Source organism: Myxocyprinus asiaticus, chromosome 9 (genome assembly GCF_019703515.2).
Source record: "Myxocyprinus asiaticus isolate MX2 ecotype Aquarium Trade chromosome 9, UBuf_Myxa_2, whole genome shotgun sequence".
NCBI lineage: Eukaryota > Metazoa > Chordata > Actinopteri > Cypriniformes > Catostomidae > Myxocyprinus > Myxocyprinus asiaticus.
The window spans coordinates 21,261,525-21,280,408 of record NC_059352.1 but is presented as its reverse complement, the minus strand read 5'-3'; the positions used below and the strand labels follow the sequence as shown (position 1 = coordinate 21,280,408).

Genomic DNA, 18,884 nt, shown 5'->3' with positions numbered 1-18,884 from the left:
TCCGATTCTACGGGGCTTGAGCGTGCTGCTCGCTGCTAGATGCCACAAGATGGCTGGAAAGACTTGCGCTTCTCTTCCGGCGCGATAGACATCCGGGACTTTGAGTGCAAAGTCGTATGGGATATGTAGTCGCACAACATGACAGGTTAGCAGACAACCAGAAACTAGCCAATTGGCCTTATTTTTTAAAGCATTTGTCTGTGTCTGCAGGTATATTACCCCGTAACTTGAAAGCATGTAGCCTAAACAGCTCTAATAGCTTTGAAGCAGCTACTGGAGTAACCCCATCAAAGCAACAATTTAGCAATAATAAGCAGACAATCTGATTGCAACAAAAATATATATTGTCATAAGGTTGATTTATAGTTGATTTATAGGTGTATAATAAACGCTAAATGTTTCATCTTAGAGTAAACTCAAGTCCCAGAGGCCGAACACCGTTCATGTCTGAAAACAAGATGGTTTAACTTGTCCAAATGAATACCAATGCCATTTAGTTGGGATCAGATGGTTAAAAGTTCACGTTACACTGTTAAGAGCTACTTTGGCAATGCTAATACTAGAATTTAACATAAGTTGTATACTTTTAATGTGCAACAAGTCACTTTCACATAAAATAGCCTAAACATGGTATTTATACCTTAAGATGTTTCAAAGTGAGGTACAGATGTTTGTTTATCACATTACTTTAGGGACTGTTGGCACATTTAAAAAAAAACTGCTCTTCTAATAAACCAGAGAGAATCATACAATATCATGTTGAATGCATTATGCAATTTGTCTTAAACTCAGTTTAAAAGGCTCTGTTGTTTGGAAGCAATATAACAAATGAAGGGAAAAATAAAATAAAAGGTTGATTCAGCTTGAATTGAAGTTTACCTCAAAAGGTTACAACAGTTAATCGATGATTATAAGAATAGGACTGCATTTACATTTATTCATTTAGTAGATGCTTTTATCCAATGTGACTTACAAAATGAGGAAGGATACAACATAAGCAATTCATCTTAAGGAGACATTAATACAAAAAAGTGCTGCTTTACAAAGTTTAAATTGCATTAGACAAGTACTAGCAAAGGCAGAGATTAGAGTGCAACAATAATTTTTTTTTTAATTATTATTATTATTATTATTATTATTGTATGGTCAAGTTCTCACAAAAAAGTTGTCTTTAGCCATTTTTGGAGACAGAGCGAGAGAGTCTGCTTCACGGATGGAGTTGGGAAGTTTGTTTCACCACCGAAGTACAGTGAATCCGAAAGCCCGGGAAAGTGATATGGTAAGTACCATAAAACAGAAAACTTTTTCCAATAGACAAATTGATTTTCAATGATAATTTGTTATAAACCTTTAAAGACAGACCTGCAGTGGACTCCGAGGTATACACTGGTGTTCATCAATGGTATACACTGATCAGCTAAAACATTAAAACAACTGACAGGTGAAGTAAATAACATTTATTATCTCATTACAATGGCACCTGTCAAGGGGTTGGATATATTAGGCAGCAAGTGAACAGTCAGTTCTTGAATTTCATGTGTTGGAAGTAGGAAAAATGGGCAAGTGTAAGGATCTTAGCGACTTTGACAAGGGTCAAATTGTGATGGCTAGACGACTGGGTCAGTGCATCTCCAAAACAGCAGGTCTTGTGGGATGTTCCCGGTGTGCAGTAGTCCTAAAAAAAGTGGTCCAAAGAAGGACAACAGGTGAACCGGCGACAGGGTCATTGGCACCCAAGGCTCTTTGATGCGTGTGGGGAGCGAAGGCTAGCCCGTCTGGTCCGATCCCACAGAAAAGCTACTGTAGCACAAACTGCTGAAAAACGTAATGCTGGCTATGACAGAAAGGTTTCAGAACACACAGTGTATCGCAGCTTGCTGCATATGGGGCTGCGTAGCTGTAGACCGGTCAGAGTGCTCATGCTGACCACTGTCCACTGCCGAAAGTGCCTACAATGGGCATGTGAGCGTTAGAACTGGACCATAGTGCAATGGAAGAAGGTGGCCTGGTCTGATGAATCACGATTTCTTTTAGATCATGTGGACAGCCATGTGCGTGTGCATCGTTTACCTGGGGAAGAGATGGCAGCAGGATGCACTATGGGAAGAAGTCAGGCCGGCGGAGGCAGTGTGATGTACTAGGCAATATTCTGCTGGTAAACCTTGGGTGCTGGCATTCATGTGGATGTTACTTTGACATGTACCACCTACCTAAAGATTGTTGCAGACCACGTACATCCCTTCATGGCAACAGTATTCTCTGATGGCAGTGGTCTTTTTCAGCAGGATAATGCACCCTGCCACACTGCAAAAATTGTTCAGGAATGGTTTGAGGAACATGACAAAGTTCAAGGTGTTGTCTTGGCCTCCAAATTCCCCAGATCTCAATCCGATTGAGCATCTATGGGATGTGCTGGACCAACAAGTCCGATCCATGGAGGCCCCACCTTGCAACTTACAAGATTTAAAGGATCTGCTGCTAACGTCTTGGTGCCAGATACCACAGGACACATTCAGAGGTCTTGTGGAGTCCATACCTCGACGGGTCAGAGCTGTTTTGGTGGCACGAGGGGACCTGCACGATATTAGGTAGGTGGTTTTAATGTTGTGGCTGATTGGTGTATGCCTTTGTTGAAGCCATCAGTCTGCATTATTTCAGCATCATTGTCTAAAAATCGTGTTTAAAAGTGGAATTCCTGGTGAACAACTACACTACCCATGGAGCAGCATAGACAGGTCTACCAGTATAAATTAAATTTATTTATACAGCTAGTGCTTTTAATAATACATGCTGTTTTATAGTTGCTTTACAGAGAACATTCAACTTTTGTGTACAATGTTTATAATGTATGTCCAAATAAATATGTTTATTTGTATTGCATGTAGTTCTTTTTGTACAATACAGTTTATTGTGTTGCTGCTAAGACATCGTATTTCCTACACAAGAATAATAAATTCACTCTTTCAACAGGATCTGTTGTTCAGTCAACACTAAAACATTTCATGAAGGATATAGCATTTAGATACGGATATTATGTATATAAACTAACAATTGTGCCACAGGGATCAGTTTTAGGCCCTCTCCTTGTATAGGCTTTTCTCCTTGTATATGCTTTCCCTGGGAGATATTATCAGGAATCGTGGAATAAGTTTCCACTGTTATGCCGACGATACCCAATTTTATATTTCTTCAAAACCTGATGAGATTTCACAATTCTCCAAATTAGCAGAGTGTATCAATGAAATAAAAGATTGGATTGCCAGAAATTTCCTTCTACTCAATTCCGACAAAACAGAGGTACTAATTATTGGACCACAAACCTCTAAAAACAAGCCGCTAAAATATAATTTGACTCTCGATGAATGTACTGTTACATCGTCTTCAACACTGAAGAACTTAGGTGTTATATTTGATACCAATCTGTCCTTTGAAAATCAAATTACCAATGTTTGTAGAACAGCATTCTTCTACCTAAGAAATATTGCTAAATTACGACACATGCTCTCTGTTGCTGATGCCGAAATACTAATTCATGTGTTCATGACCTCAAGACTAGATTATTGTAATGCATTACTGGATGTCCAGCAAGATCAATAAATAAACGTCAATTGGTTCAAAATGCAGCAGCCAGAGTGCTGAACCAAGAAATATGATCATATTATCCCCATTTTATCATCATTACATTGGCTACCTGTTAAATTTCATATTAATTTTAAAATTCTGTTCACTACGTGCAAAGCTTTGAATGGGCTAGCTCCACAGTACTTAAGTGACCTTCTACCACACTATATTCCATCACGTTCATTATGATCGCAAAATTCTTGCCTGTTAATAGTTCCTAGAATATCAAAATCCACAAAAGGAGGTAGATCCATTTCATATTTGGCTCCTAAACTATGGAATAGTCTCCCTAACACTGTTCGAGATGCAGACACACTCAGTTTAAGTGTAGACTAAAGACTCACCTATTTAGCCAGGCATACACGTAATTTATCCTTCAACTCAAAATTAGGCTGCTTTAGTTAGGTCTGCTGGAGCCAGAAACCAGAAACATTGATCGTATGATCTATAACTCTGCAATAAATTGAATGGCATCTATGCTAATATTATTTTATTTGTTTCCCTGTCTCAACCTCGGGACTCCTATTCTGAGATCACCAGAACTGGCTGGATCCAGCTCCATTCCTGCTTCGTGTTGGACTCCACTGCTACATGTCGCTGAGTGATGATGACTAATAGCAGCCAGTGCCAGCCAAACATCACTTCAGTCTATTACGATGGACTTCAGAGGATGAACTGATGCCAACTCCATCCATAAGACATGGGATACCAGATATGCCATTGCCTGAACCTTGGACTTGGAATAGACTTCACCGAAATTACCGGCCAGGTTGAACTGCGATGCACCTAACTGATCTCTGCCTACATCACCTTGGTCTAACGATGGATTACACTCTTGAAATGGAATACATAGACTATCAATTAATTGTCAACAAAACCCTTCATCAGCCAACTAACAAGGACAATTGCCTCTATGTGAACTTCTGCAGTTAATCCAGGATGGACTTCAAAGACGTTAGTCATTAATCTTACAGTTCATACAAAATCTTTGTTTAAACACTGACCCTTAACACTTACTTAGATTAATAATTTTAAACCATGACTTGCACTATACATAACTAATATTGGCATTATATTCATGATGTTAGCCAGAGGGGAACTGGCCCCCACAGTGAGCCTGGTTTCTCCCAAGGTTATTTTTCTCCATTAACCAACATCTTATGGAGTTTTGTGTTCCTTGCCACAGTCGCCTTCGGCTTGCTCACTTGGGTTATAAATACAATTATTATTTAATTACTTATTTTTAAACACAATTCACAGTCGTATTTTATCAAACTACACAATGATGACTCTAAGACATTATAGATATTACAGTTTCATTTTCTGTTAATGCATGATCTTCTGTAAAGCTGCTTTGAAACGATGTGTGTTGTGAAAGCGCTATACAAATAACAATGACTTGACAATTTTAAAGCTAGATTGAGCTCATCTCCAACAAAATAATTGTATTTTATCTGAAAAACAGCAGCATGACAGTCTCATCGCCTGAATCCTGTAATACACGAGCATCCTGATGTCTGGACCTCCCATGTATCTGCAGTAAGTACATAATCTCGGAAAGACAACTCTTCAGGTTCTGAATACTCAAAATATGCTTTAAACATAAATTATCTACAGTTCTCAAAACATGTCCAACTTTACAGCTGTAAAGGCTACATAGCTTTTCAGGTTAGTCTGCTCAGGTTCTTCCATCGATGGATAAAGACTCAACAAAATAACTAAAATGCTTCTATTCGCGATATTTGGCCATCATCCTCAAACCCATAATCATTAACAGATAGGTGGGGATAATATAATTTTGTGATTAGTTGTTCTCAAATTTCTGTCATTTTTAATGCTGCGTTAGTACATAACATAACGATTGTTTACGCTTAACCGGCAGTTCAGCCCACATCGGCCACAAAGCATCATGGGACTCAGGAATATTGTGGATAGAAGGGCCACTTCTATTCAAATGAATGGGAGAAACTGGAACGCCCAACCAAGGAGCTCTAGCACCCAACGGATGTAGAATGGAAGCCCCACCTTACAGGTTAAAGAGCCAATCAACTTTCAGATACAGACATAACATGTCATCAATTAAATGTATTTGTACAGCTAGTGCTTTTAATAATACATACTGTTTTATAGTTGCTTTACAGAGAACATTGAACTTCTATGTACACAAAAGCTGTTTTTGAGATTTCGGTGTTCCCCCATTCAAGTAGATAGGAGCTGCACTGGCATGACTGGAAATAGCCTCCCAAGAGCATTCCAAAGATGGCCGACAGTGGACTGACTTGCTAGAAAGACTTTAAGTCATTAAACATGTTATGCTTATATACATTCAAATATTAATATATGTGAAAGTATATGATTAAAAGTTTTATGACATTTCTAACTAATTAAACGTACACACTGATTAATGATCTGTTAAGCATTAAATATAATGTAATGTTTGTTAATATTTTTAATCACAGTTGTTAAAAGGTGTTGTTACCTGTTTGTTTAGTAATCAATTCAAATATCGTGCCATGCAAAGTTAAAAAATCGCGACCTTTATTCGAAAAGTGCAGAACACTGCGTGAACTCTGCATAACAACAACAAACCCAGGGAGGGGCAGTTGAAACCCAAACGCCAGGTAGAGGGCTGAAGGGGGCGAATGTGATTTATAAGCAGACATTCAGGTAGGCTATATCACCATATAATCACACGTTTGTTTGCGTTAACAGTGTATTTATTTGCACAAATGCTAGTCTTGCACATAACAGAGATGCCAAATGTGTACTTTTGTGGCAACCCAAACTGCAACAGACACAGAGTGTGATGCAAAGCTTTTCACAAGCCTCCTTGCATCAGATCTTTGCAGATCCTGGAGATATTCAGACAACTAGTCTGACATATTCGCAAATTTTGGCCAGCTCCGAACGTATGGGTCAACTGACACACAGATGTTACATCGCTTTGTCTTATATTGTAGATTAATATTTTCAAGTTTCATGAGAACAGCTCACAGTATTTCCAGTCTCATTAGTGTACGTAGCTATTATTAGCAATTTATCTGAATATTGTAGGCTACAACTGCATGCATAGAGTAACCAGAGAACTCCAGCTTCAGGGCAAAGGTAAGATTGACAAATCAGTGTGTTGTATTATGAGTGCTGTCAAAGCCTGATGTGATAATATGCCCTTCAAAGCAAGTTAAGGCACCTGATGGGTTAAATCCATTTGGGAAACAGTTAGTGTTCATGTTACATATATTAAAGCTTATTATACTGTGATTACTATATTAATAACAATGTGTTTTACTCCATTCTGCTGTCTTTGTGACCAAACATCACTTGGTGAGACACAGATCAATATTTTAGTCTTTTTTTTTTTAACCATAAATCTACACTTTCACTTTTTAAAAATGTGATAGTTGAATTGGCGATTTGTAGTAAAAAATAAATAATAATAACTTAAATATTGATCTGTTTCTCACCCACACCTATCATATCGCTTCTGAAGATATGGATTTAACCACTGGAGTCTTATGGATTACTTTTATGTGGCCTTTATATGATTTTTGGAGCTTCAAAGGTATGGTCACCATTCACTTGCATTGTAAGGACCAACAGAGCGGAGATATACTTTTAAAAATCATTGTATGTGTTCTGCAGAATACAGAAGGTCATACACATCTGGGATGGCATGAGGGTGAGTATATGATGAGAGAATGTTTTTATTTTTGGGTGAACTATCCCTTTAAAATTGCAAACACACATCAAGTTTGTTAATGCATTTATGTTTATTGATTAACACAGGGAAGTGCATCTCTTTGATCTTCATTACCATGGCAATCCATTTATCTGTGCAATCCCTCACCTACATTGTCAACTCTCCTTTAAAGACTTGCAACCATTAGATTCTGCTAATTATGTTAATTTAATGCTGTGTAGTAAAATCAATTATTGTTACCACTGCACTTTATATCATTGTGTTGCCTTTGCTTTGCTTTGTACTTTGAGTGGTAACAGAAGTGTCAGGTATCAACTGAATGACATTTTTGTAAAATGTTTCGAATTCAGTGTGGCATTGAAATCTTAAAATAAACCATTTAAACATACAGCTTACACTTTGCCAGCTAAGTGAATTAGAAATGAGAGAATGATAGTTCCATGTGCAATATCCTTCATTGGATAATGATGACAGGGCAGATTAAGTGTCCCTCACACCAGGCTATGCTGATTTTGGCCCAGTTCCCATAGCAGTGACATCACCCTAGTCAGAGCACAAGCTCAATGGGGCCGGAGCAAGAACTAGGACTACTACTTACCACAAAGAGATTTAAAACCAATATGAGCTGCAAAATCTATCTATTTATTTATATAAACCTATATATAGGTTATTAGAAAGATTTTCTGTAAATCAAAGCTCTTTTGGTGGCATTTCACAAAAATGGACAGGAAAAGTAGTTTAAAATACATGAAAGATTTAGGGTCCCATGTCATTTATCAGTGTGCAGGTCACATAAAACATGACCTTACAGATGTCTACCCAAATGACCATGCAGAGACTGTTCACTGTTCACAGTAATTACATTGTAATAACCATCAGAATACACAGCATCAACAAACCCAATATAAATTGTAAAATAATGTAGAAGTATATTAGTATAAATAGAAGTAAAATCATGGATGAATGACAAGATGTACTGTAGTAAATAACATCATAGACATGCTAGATATCCTATTAACCCATTTTTTAAGTATTTTAAAAGATGAAAAGAGAATATTCATGAGGTATGAACAAATATGGTTTATCCATTCTTTAGAGAACATCTCAAACAGTGTTTGTTGTGCGGCATGAAATGTGTGAGATGTATTTGTCTCCAGTGTGTATATTTATTTTTTTATTTTAATATCTGTATCCTCGTCTATAAGTTTCTTCCGTACTGTATCTTCAAGTTCTAATAACTTTACATAGAGGGCCTCTGACATGTTTTCATCAATATCCATCTGGAAACACATCAAAAGCAGGTGATGTCACAGTCAAAGTTTGTGAAGTATGACAGTATGTATAATTTTATGAAGTTTTAGTTGAAAACAGTTGGAAAATGCAGTCTAACATTCCTTGGAAGAGCTAACACAATATATAATAGCCTAAATTATGGTTGTCTAGAATTGAAATTCTGCAATTAAAACAGGACCCAACAAACAGAGGAGAGGTAAAGCTTTAAGCGATTGTCAATTCTGACCTTGCATGGCAGGGTGTAATTGTTTCCAAGCCCAGAGGTCAAACTGTGATATTTGGCCATCGGGTCCAGTGACTCAGGTTTCTGCATGAACAGCCAAAACTGAAATAAAAAAACAATAGATGAAAACAGATGAGAAAGATGTGAAGCTCAGACAATTATGGATGAGACAGAGCCATTTCTGCAACTTACATACAAATTTAATAAACTAGTATGATTATATATATATATATATATATATATATATATATATATATATATATATATATATATATATAGTACTGTGCAAAAGTTTTAGGCACTTGTGAAAAATGTTGCATAGTGAGGATGTCTTCAAAAATAATGAAATAAATAGTTTTCATTTATCAATTAATGTCATACAAAGTCCAGTAAACATAAAACTAAATTAATATTCGGTGTTACCACCTTTGCCTTTAAAACAGCACCAATTCTCCTAGGTACACCTGAACACAAGCTTCTTGGAGAATTCGCCACAGTTCTATCTATCTATGTAATCTCAGACAGACACAATGTTCAGTGGGGGGCTTTGTGGGGGCCATGACATCTGTTGCAGGGCTCCCTGTTCTTCTGTCTAATCTTTGTTATTTGCAAAAGTAACGTTTGGGAGTCTAATATTTATATTTCCTATTGACACACTAAAGCTGAAGATATAAATAACCATCTTAAGACAAATGCTTTTGTGAAACACCTTATGTGCCTAAAACCTTTGCACAGTAGTGTATATATAAATATACACATACAGTTGAAGTCAGAAGTTTACATACACCTTAGCCAAATACATCCACCTGAATCTCCTAAAACCGTGGAGAGAGGTGGTATCTGTGGCTTTGGCGACGGTCGTCCCAGAGAGGGCGGAGTTAGGTCCAGAGGTGGAATCAAAAACCATCAAACCACCCCAGTTCCCAATGAGGTTGCCAGGTTGCAAAAGGAGTTTTCCGACATGTTTTCGTCTCTACCGGTTGTACGAACCTCATAGAACAACACATTGAGATGACTCCAGGAGTGGTGGTACGTTCCCACCCCTATTGGTTACCGGAACACAAAAAAAAGTGGTCCGGGAAGAACTCACAGCCATGCTCAATACGGGTGTGATCGAGGAGTCCCACAGTGACTGGGCCAGCCCGGTGGTTTTGGTACGAAGTCCGATGGGACGGTCCGGTTTTGTGTCTAAATTCAACGTGTACCCATTGCCTCGCATTGATGAACTGCTCGATTGGTTAGGTGCAGGTCGCTTTTATTCGACACTGGATTTAACGAATTGGCAGATCCCCTTGACTCCCATGTCTCAAGAAAAAAACTTTTTTTTCCACTCCATTTGGCTTACACCAATTCGTTACCCTTCCGTTCGGTTTGTTTGGGCTACGTTTCAACAACTCATGGATAAAATTCTCCACCAGCAAACTGCATATGTCGCTGCCTACCTGGATGATATTATTATTTATAGCAATGATTGGCAGCGGTATATCCAGTAACTGAGGGCCATCCTGAGATCGCTGAGAAGGGCAGGACACACAGCAAATCCAAAGAAGTGTGCAATTGGACGGGTGGAAGTACGGTATCTGGGTTTCCACTTGGGTCATGGACAAGTGCGTCTCCAAATTGATAAAACAGCAACTATTTCGGCTTGTCCGAGACCCAAGACCAAAAAGGAGGTGAGACAGTTCCTGGGGCTGGCTGGCTATTATCATAGGTTTGTACCTAAATATTTGGATGTCACCAGCCCGCTGACTGATCTCACTAAAAAGGGAACACCAGACCCGTTCCAGTGGACGAAGCCATGCCAACAGGTGTTTACACAAGTGAAAGCTGCACTCTGTGGCAGGCCACTCTTGCATTACCCTGACTTTTCTCTCCCTTTTTTGTTACAGACAGACACGTCGGACAGGGGGTTGGGGGCTGTACTATCCCAGGTAGTGGAGGGGGAGGAGCACCCCATGCTGTACATTAGTCAGAAGCTCTCGGTGCGAGAGACGAAGTACAGCATGATAGACAAAGAGTGCCTGGCCAACAAATGGGCGGCCCTCACCCTCCGGTACTACCTGCTTGGGAGGGCCTTCAACCTATGTTCGTGTCACGCCACGCTCCAATGACTCCACCGCATGAAGGATACCAACGCCCGGATCACTTGTTAATATCTTGCACTTCAGCCCTTTAAATTTGAGGTGGTCCAAGGGGGGAGTCGGTAGCAGGCTGAACGGTACGTGGATGGGTATGTGGAGGCGGGGGTGCCGATCTGTGGAGAGTGAGGTCTGGGAAAGCTGAGTGGTTAAGGATTTACACCTGTGCTAACACCTGTTTGTGTTTCCAGTGAGCTGTGACGGATAAAAGGGGAGGAGACGGCAGTGGACGAGAGAGAGAGTCGTGCTTGAACCGCCAGTGTGTGTGCCTGTGTGCAGAGTGTGTTGCTGAAAAAGCAACAAGATTAACCTACGATTAAAGGACTGTTTCATTGGAACGCAGTCCGCTGTCTCCCGCTTCTTCCTTCCCTGGAACTAAGGGATTTGTCACTTATAATTTTTTAAATGTCCATAAATCACTTTGTGTATGTAATGAGGGCCTATTGTGTACCTTCAAATGTACATTTATATGTTTTGTTTCTCTGGGAACAAAAATGAACCTGCACATTACCTTTTATCTGACAGTGTGTGGTCCTATAAAGTTGCAGAAGATGCGATTGCAATTATTCAAGTTGATTCTATAAATATTTGGGGTGGTCTTGGTACATACCAAAGCCTCTGCTCCATTATAAGGTGTGAGGGTAAAAGTGTTGATGAATATCCTTATCTGAAATGACAGGACACACAAAGGTTCATCAGACATTAACTCTGACCCACACATGTATAAGTGGAAGCACAAATAAAAGTTAGCTTTTTGTGAGAATTTCCTGCTCCACCATTTTGATGATATTACACAAGAAGTACAGCAAATCTGAAAACAAATGGGTGACATGCCAGCCACATTATTGGCATGATGATGGTCCAGAAGAATGAAGGTAGAATGCCGTAGGTGAGGTTAGTCATCACTAGTCCAGGACAGATCACTGATGAATACAGACCCTGTGAACCGATTAGTATGCTTTACTAAATCAAATAACAATTGTCTGTCATCATTAGTGAAATTATGAAAACATAAAACATGTAATTTATCTAAACCAATTTTAGTAAATTTTGTAGTGCGGTTCTACAAAATATATGTAAAATAAAATATCTCATTTTTTATTTCTAAATTCCTTTTCCTGTTTACATCTGCTGGGGCAGATAGCTGCACCCTTAAAACAGGCTATCAAGTTCTAATGGGAACTGAGGGTCCACTTACCCGGCTGTTGTAGTGACGGTTTAGGGCTAGGCTAAGTAGGTCTGAGGCGTATTTGGAGGAGCTGTAGGGTTCATGGCCTTTCTGATGCTGCACGTCATCTAGACTAAAGGCTGATCGCCGGGCATTACTGGAGGATGTCCAGATCACTACAGAGTTGTGGTCCCCCTGGCCCAATAAGGGCTCCAGCTCCCTCACCTGTCACAGTGCAATAAATGCAGTGAGATCACTGAAAGTATTGCTTACATTTTTTTTAATGTTTTTTTAATGCTAAGGATGGACCAGTGGAGATGATTTTGTAAGTTATGTGAGGTCTGTAGAAATATTACAAAGTTACTTGATAAGGTCATATCAAGCTATATCTATTGAAGTAATTTTAAACAGGTTTGCTTTGAACATTGAATGAATTAATTGATAAATCATTCATTTGAAACACCTCCACACACTGACAACTGTGGTGTTGAGAGTTGCTCTGCAGGAAAAGGGAGTGGTTAAACACTTTTCATGTTTTAAAGGGATAATTTCTCACCTTCATATTGTTCCAAACCTGTATGACTTACTTTCCTCCATGAAACACAAAAGAAGATGTTGAGCAGACTGACGGCCTCAGTCATCACTCACTTTTGATGTATGGAAAAAAGATGCTACTTGGAGATGTTTGGAACAACATACAAGTGAGTAAATTACTACATTTTAAATTTTGGGGAAACTACCTCTTTATGACATGTGTGACACTTTAAGCACAAAACTAAATGGCTGATAATTAACTTCGATATTAGAAATCACAAGGTACCATTCCCTTTGTGAAAATGCATGGGAGAAATTATCAAATTGCTTAATAAAAAGAAAGGACTCAAATTAATGATAACTATCATTTAAAATAAATAAAAAATTCTCAGTGAATTTAGCCTGTTTTGATGAATGCTACCTCAATGATTATCTGAAAAATATGAGTTTGTGTGTGATGGACATACTGAATTCTTGCAGCTGCCTTTGACATTTTGTTGTTTGTGTGTATTATATAAGTATTATTTAAACTAATAAAATAGAAATATATAAAAAACGAAATGGCTGACAAATTTAAAAAAAAAGAATTTAAATGTGTGTGTTTGTATGTGACAGAGAGAGAGAGAGAGAGAAAAAGAGAGAGAGAGAGAGAAACAGAGGGCAACTTGAATAGAAATACAAGTCATCACACTCCCTGTGAATCGGTGCTGTCCCAGATATGTCTCGTCTGGCCTTCGTGGACACAGAGTGTGACATCTATTGCAACTTTAATGTCAAAGCCACCTGATCCACAATACCTCAACTGTATAAAGAAGCATCTGAAGAGAACGGTGCTGCCTCAACTTCAGCTTCCATCACTAATGACCAGATGCCTTTGTGCAAATGAATGAGCTGTTAAAGGGATACTTCACCCAAAAATGAAAGTTCTCTCATCATTTACTCACTTTCATGCCATCCCAGTTGTGTATGACATCCTTTCTTCTGCTGAACACAAATAAAGGTTTTTAGAAGAATATTTCATCTCTGTAAATGGTGGCCAGACCTTTGAAGCTCCAAAGATCACATAAAGGCAGCATAAAATTAATCCATACGACTCCAGTGGTCTAATATATGGATTCTGAAGCGATGCAACTGTACTTTGGATGAGAAACAGATCAATTTTTTAATTATATTTTACTATAAATCTCCACTTTCACTTTCAAGTGACAGAAGCTTGAAAGGTCTGGTCACCATTCACTTGCATTGTATGGACCTACAGAGCTGAAATATCCTTCTAAAAATCTTTGTTTGTGTTCAGCAGAAGAAAGTAAATCATACACATCTGGGATGACAAGAGGGTGAGTAAATGACGAAAGAATTTTCATTTTTGGGTGAACTATCCCTTTAAATTTGCAAACACTTCACAAGGAAGGCTGCAATTTGAGGACTGAGAAATAACTTCAGGACTAGAAATGTTCAAATGAATTATTGATTAGCAGCTGCCAGGTTACACGCTACTGACAACAGTGACATAAATCCTGTCACTTATATGTGGATGGAATCTTGTTCTTGGAGATCTTTATGATGGAGGTTATTCATTTGCGTTTAGTGGAAAATACAAAAAATATTGTGAGCATATGTTGTATTCTAGCACAGTCATATTCTGCTCTCATACGGTTAACTCACACTGCCCCAAGAAACACCAACAAACAGCACCATTTCAAACATTCTAAAGTTGGCTGTTGGTGAGATCTTTGGAAACATAACTGTCATTTTCAAACTGCCCCAAAAAATGCTAATATTTTAAGCATTCTAATGTTGGCTGTTAGATTTAGAATTTTAGAAAACGTAACTGTCATTTTCAAACTACCGCAACAAACACCAATATTTGAAAAATACTAAAGCGGCTGTTGGATTTTGAATGTTGGGAAACGTAACTGTCATTTTCAGACTGCCCCAACAAACACCAACATTTAAAATATTCTAAAGTTGTCAGTTGCATTTTCAAACTGCTTGAACATACAACTGCTGAAATTTAGGTCACGTCCACATTAATAGGTTTTCGTTTGAAAATGCATTATTTTCCCTACATTTTGGCCTTCCGTCAACACGGAGACAGCATTTTTGTCCAGCGAAAACTGAGCTTTTCGAAAACGCTCTCCCGAGTGAATACATTTGAAAACACCATCTTTGAGTTGCAGTGTGGACAGGGAAAACTGAGATATTCAAACACAATGATGTATTTGTTGTCATGTGATCCATTCAACCCAAAACAATCAAGGTGGTGGCCCATGTTGTAGCGGCATTGTTGTGCCTGCTGTCCACTTTGATAGTGTTGTTAAAGATAAATGTTACTAATGTTACCTTCACATTGCATTCCTTCAAAGGCATAGGGAAGATTACTCGGAATTGCTGTCCGGGGGCGGAACACAAGGACAATTGTGTTTCAGACCGTACATGGAAATGACGTAGGGTCACTTTTCTTTTTTTTTTTTTCTCCCCTTTTCTCCCCAATTTGGAACGCCCAATACCCAATGCGCTCTAAGTCCTTGTGGTGGCGTAGTGTCTCGCCTCAATCTGGATGGCAGAGGACGAATCTCAGTTGCCTTCACATCTGAGACCTTCAATCCGCACATCTTATCACGTGGCTTGTTGAGCGCGTTACCGCGGAGACGTAGCACATGTGGAGGCCCACACTATTCTCTGTGGCATCCACTCACCACGCACCCCACCAAGAGCGAGAACCACACTTTATAGCGACCACGAGGAGGTTACCCCATGTGACTCTACCCTCCCTAGCAACCGGGCCAATTTGGTTGCTTAGGAGACCTGGCTGGAGTCACTCAGCACGCCCTGGATGCGAACTCACGACTCCAGGGGTGGTAGTCAGCGCCAATACTCGCTGAGCTACCCAGGCCCCCCCAGGGTCACGCTTCTTACGTTTTTTCGGATGTGCAATAAGAGGATTTAAGCGTTTTCACACGTTTCTGTGTGGACAAGCAAATTTTGGAAAACTTTGAAAACAGCAGTGTGGATGGAGAGAGCGTTTCAAAAACAAAAACGCCTTTTTTAATTTATCCAAATTAATGTGGACATAGCCAGAGTAGCCTACAGAAACAGTGAAACTATATCAGACATTTCTATTTTATTTGTTAATAAAAGGCTTCGCTTGTATTTATTTGCAGTTACAGAAACATTTGGCTATTTCTATCTCAGCAACTTACCAGAAGGAAATGACCAAAAAGATTAGTTGCAAACACCTCCTGTAAACCAATGGGTGTGACCTTATCTTCTTGGGTCAGAATACCCTCTCCCGTGGCAAACATATGAACCACATTTCTGTTGGGGAAAAAAAAAATAGTCTGTGACTATATCACAGACTTCTGCTATGTTTAATATAACCAACTACCATAGAGCATACTGCCTACCACATCTGTAACATGGATGCTATTTATGAAAAATAGCATACAATAATAATGCAAAAATGAATGTTTTAAATGGTATAGTACTAAATCAATAGCACATAATATGTGCATTGCATTGTGCACAATTTTCATTTAATCTAATTATCTGGGTATCACATGCATACAGAAAAGTTGTATACCGCATACTAAATTATTTTCAAATGTAGTATGAGTATTATGATTTTATGTAGTTTTTTTCTTCAATTACTCTGGCTATTTAGAAAACTTTGGATTTTCAACTGGGGGTGTAAAGAAGGACTAACTTGCTTTGTTAGACATAATATACAATACTACAGAAACAATACACTGTATATAGAAAGACATAAATAAACTGTACCTGGAAAAGAGGCCTTTATAAAAGGCTTTGTGATCTACCTTTGGATTAGGCATGATTCCAGCATTGAGGTACAGATAGTCCAATCTGTTGTACCTGTTCAAATAAATAAAGGTATAAGCTAAAGTTAGTAAAGTAATAAATTTAAGTAAACCTTTAATAAAATCTTAAAGTTAGTTCATTAGACTTGGGGTTTCAAATGTGCTGCACTAGTCATTTTTTAAATAAAAAGGGTGTTGACTGACTAACTTTTTTTTTATTTTTTTATCTATATTTGCTGAACTTTGTACAAATTCTCGCAATGGGTCCCCAAGTTTTTAGTAACATCCTGTACTACACTGCTTCTGGCACAGTTACAGTACTGAAGGTTGTATAATAAAATAAAACCACAAAGACCACAAAACGTCGCTTAACCAGTTGTGAGATGCCAAGTTTCTACACACTGAGATTTGAGAGCAACTGTGGAGGGCAAGATTTTCAGTGAATAACAGCTTAAATCTTGGTCTTTTTCTCAAATGAAACTACTGTACGACTGTACAAAGAGAAGCACAAATATTCTTCAGAATTTCTCCTTTTGTGTTCCATAAAAGATTGAATATCATACGGGTTTGGAACAACATGAGGGTGACTACATGACAGAATATTAATTTTGGGGTGAACTAAGCCTATTAAAAAATATAGTAAATGTTGGTAAGTGGGTGCTGTGATCTCTTACTTCTGTTTGAACTCGCCAGCAGCCCTGATCACAGAGTGCATGTTGCCAACATCTAGGTGCAGTAGAGAAACGTGAGCTTGAGGGTGGGACAGTAGAAGAGCCTGTCTGGCAGCCTCAGCTCTCTGCATGTTCCTGCAAGCCAGACAGAGCTGCGCCTGGGCATCCTGGGTAAGTAGACGCTCACACAGAGCAAGGCCAATACCACTGGATGGACGGACGGACGGACACACACACACACACACACACACACACACACACACACACACACACACACACACACACATTTATAATGAGGGCATGAGCACACATATGTAGTATAGTATGTACAGGCAAGTGTATAGTATAGTATGCATTTATATAGTGTGTATGCATAGTGTGTTTATTATATAGTATGCAGTTAGCATAGTGTAGTATACTGAATTATTCAATATAAAAATATGAATTGCCATTTTTTAATTTTTTTTTTAACAAATGCCTTAATAATATTTATTTGAGAGGACAGTGAAAAAATAATGAACAGTTTTCATGACTACAACAGCAACCTGATTTAAAACAGAGTTGTCAAACTATTGTAACTACTGTATATTAGTAATGCGAATCTATTAAGGCAACATTATTTTTAAGGATAATAAGATTTCGTTACCTGTTTGCACCGGTTACCAGCACTACTTTCTTCATCCTGTCTACACATTCATATAAAATATATACGATGTACTACCTCTATTCGGTACTTTTGCATTCGAGACAACTAGTGTTTTGGGGGGACGTTTGTGTATAGATGGAGTTTGCACCGCCGCCATGGTGTGATTGGAAGTCACACATCTATCGACCAATCACCGGCTCCCTTTTTGTGACGTGAGATCTACTCTGACCAATCAAGCATTAGCCACTGTCAGACCAGACCAACCAATCGTCGAAAAGTAGAAGTGTACGATCTGTTGACAAGCAGAGACCAATTGTAAAACGAGTTTTATTTCCACTTTTGGTTATACACATTGTTCAAATTAATGTATTTCTTGGCATCGACATTAATATTCTAAACTATACACAAATGTCCAATTTATTGACCACATACTTTATCTGACAGATAAAATCACTTATGTATTTTAGAAATGTGAAAGTCTTCTGTCAGTATGAAATTCGTTCTTACATAATTATAAAATGTCCAGACTACAATTTTAAAGACTATAATATGTACAATTCCTTAACATGTACAATATCAGTGAAAAACATGATTGCTATTAAAGGAATACAGCAAGAAAGTGAACATTAGAGATGGTACTAAGATAGTATTTCAAGGATTAAATGAACAAATTGTAGGATATTTTCCTATGAACAAAAAACATCCAGTTTCTCCCATTCATTGTGGTATGACATTGTCAATGCGCAAGAGAGTAAACTATGATACATGTTTATTTCCTCTCTTCACAAGACCTTATTAAGAAGAATGTGGAATATTTGCAGGTTTTTGTAAACAAGCTCATAACCTAAGAAAGGGCTGTTTGTAAGGTTAATTGATAAGCGAGAACTTAATCCATTTTTAAACAGACTTGATGAGAAATCAGACACATTTCTGGCATTAAACAGTGAAGAAATGAAGCATAAAGCTATCTAAAATGCAACTTCAACAGTCATGTCAAGAATGTTAAAAGCTATAAATATTGCCATTGACCTTTAACCCAGATCCAAATCACTTCTTATGGTTTGGTAGATAT

The 18,884-nt window shown here is 38.3% G+C and overlaps 1 protein-coding gene and 1 long non-coding RNA gene across 9 annotated transcripts; one reads left to right on the top strand and one right to left on the bottom strand.

The window, feature by feature from the left end:
• On the top strand, window positions 1–11,578 carry LOC127445647 (uncharacterized). 8 transcript variants are annotated; one of them, XR_007898032.1, is made up of 6 exons: window positions 1–145; window positions 1,176–5,160; window positions 5,265–7,183; window positions 7,264–7,300; window positions 10,727–11,055; window positions 11,167–11,578. It is a non-coding gene; the product is annotated as an uncharacterized LOC127445647 (long non-coding RNA). The 8 variants fall into 8 exon arrangements; XR_007898029.1 differs by having other exon boundaries at window positions 2–145; window positions 5,265–5,402; window positions 5,509–7,300; XR_007898027.1 differs by having other exon boundaries at window positions 2–145; window positions 5,265–5,402; window positions 5,504–7,300.
• Window positions 8,387–17,979, bottom strand: LOC127445644 (3-keto-steroid reductase/17-beta-hydroxysteroid dehydrogenase 7-like). The gene is made up of 9 exons (XM_051705858.1): window positions 17,813–17,979; window positions 17,170–17,373; window positions 16,458–16,550; window positions 15,881–15,995; window positions 12,174–12,368; window positions 11,810–11,914; window positions 11,586–11,642; window positions 8,841–8,939; window positions 8,387–8,601 (listed from the first exon to the last, which is right to left on the bottom strand). The coding sequence occupies exons 1-9, from the start codon at window positions 17,845–17,847 to the stop codon at window positions 8,488–8,490; spliced, it is 1,017 nt and encodes a 338-aa protein (XP_051561818.1). The 5' UTR covers window positions 17,848–17,979; the 3' UTR covers window positions 8,387–8,487.
• Window positions 17,980–18,884: the final 905 nt, after the last annotated feature.

Excerpts from the sequence above, each read along its gene's own strand:
- LOC127445644 (XM_051705858.1), bottom strand. The coding sequence starts at position 17,847 with ATGAAGAAAGTAGTGCTGGTAACCGGTGCAAACAG. Across the intron at positions 15,996-16,457 it reads TATAAAGGCCTCTTTTCCAG|AAATGTGGTTCATATGTTTG; the intron begins GTACAGTTTATT and ends TTTCCCCAACAG. Across the intron at positions 12,369-15,880 it reads TTTTTGGTCATTTCCTTCTG|GTGAGGGAGCTGGAGCCCTT; the intron begins GTAAGTTGCTGA and ends GCACTGTGACAG.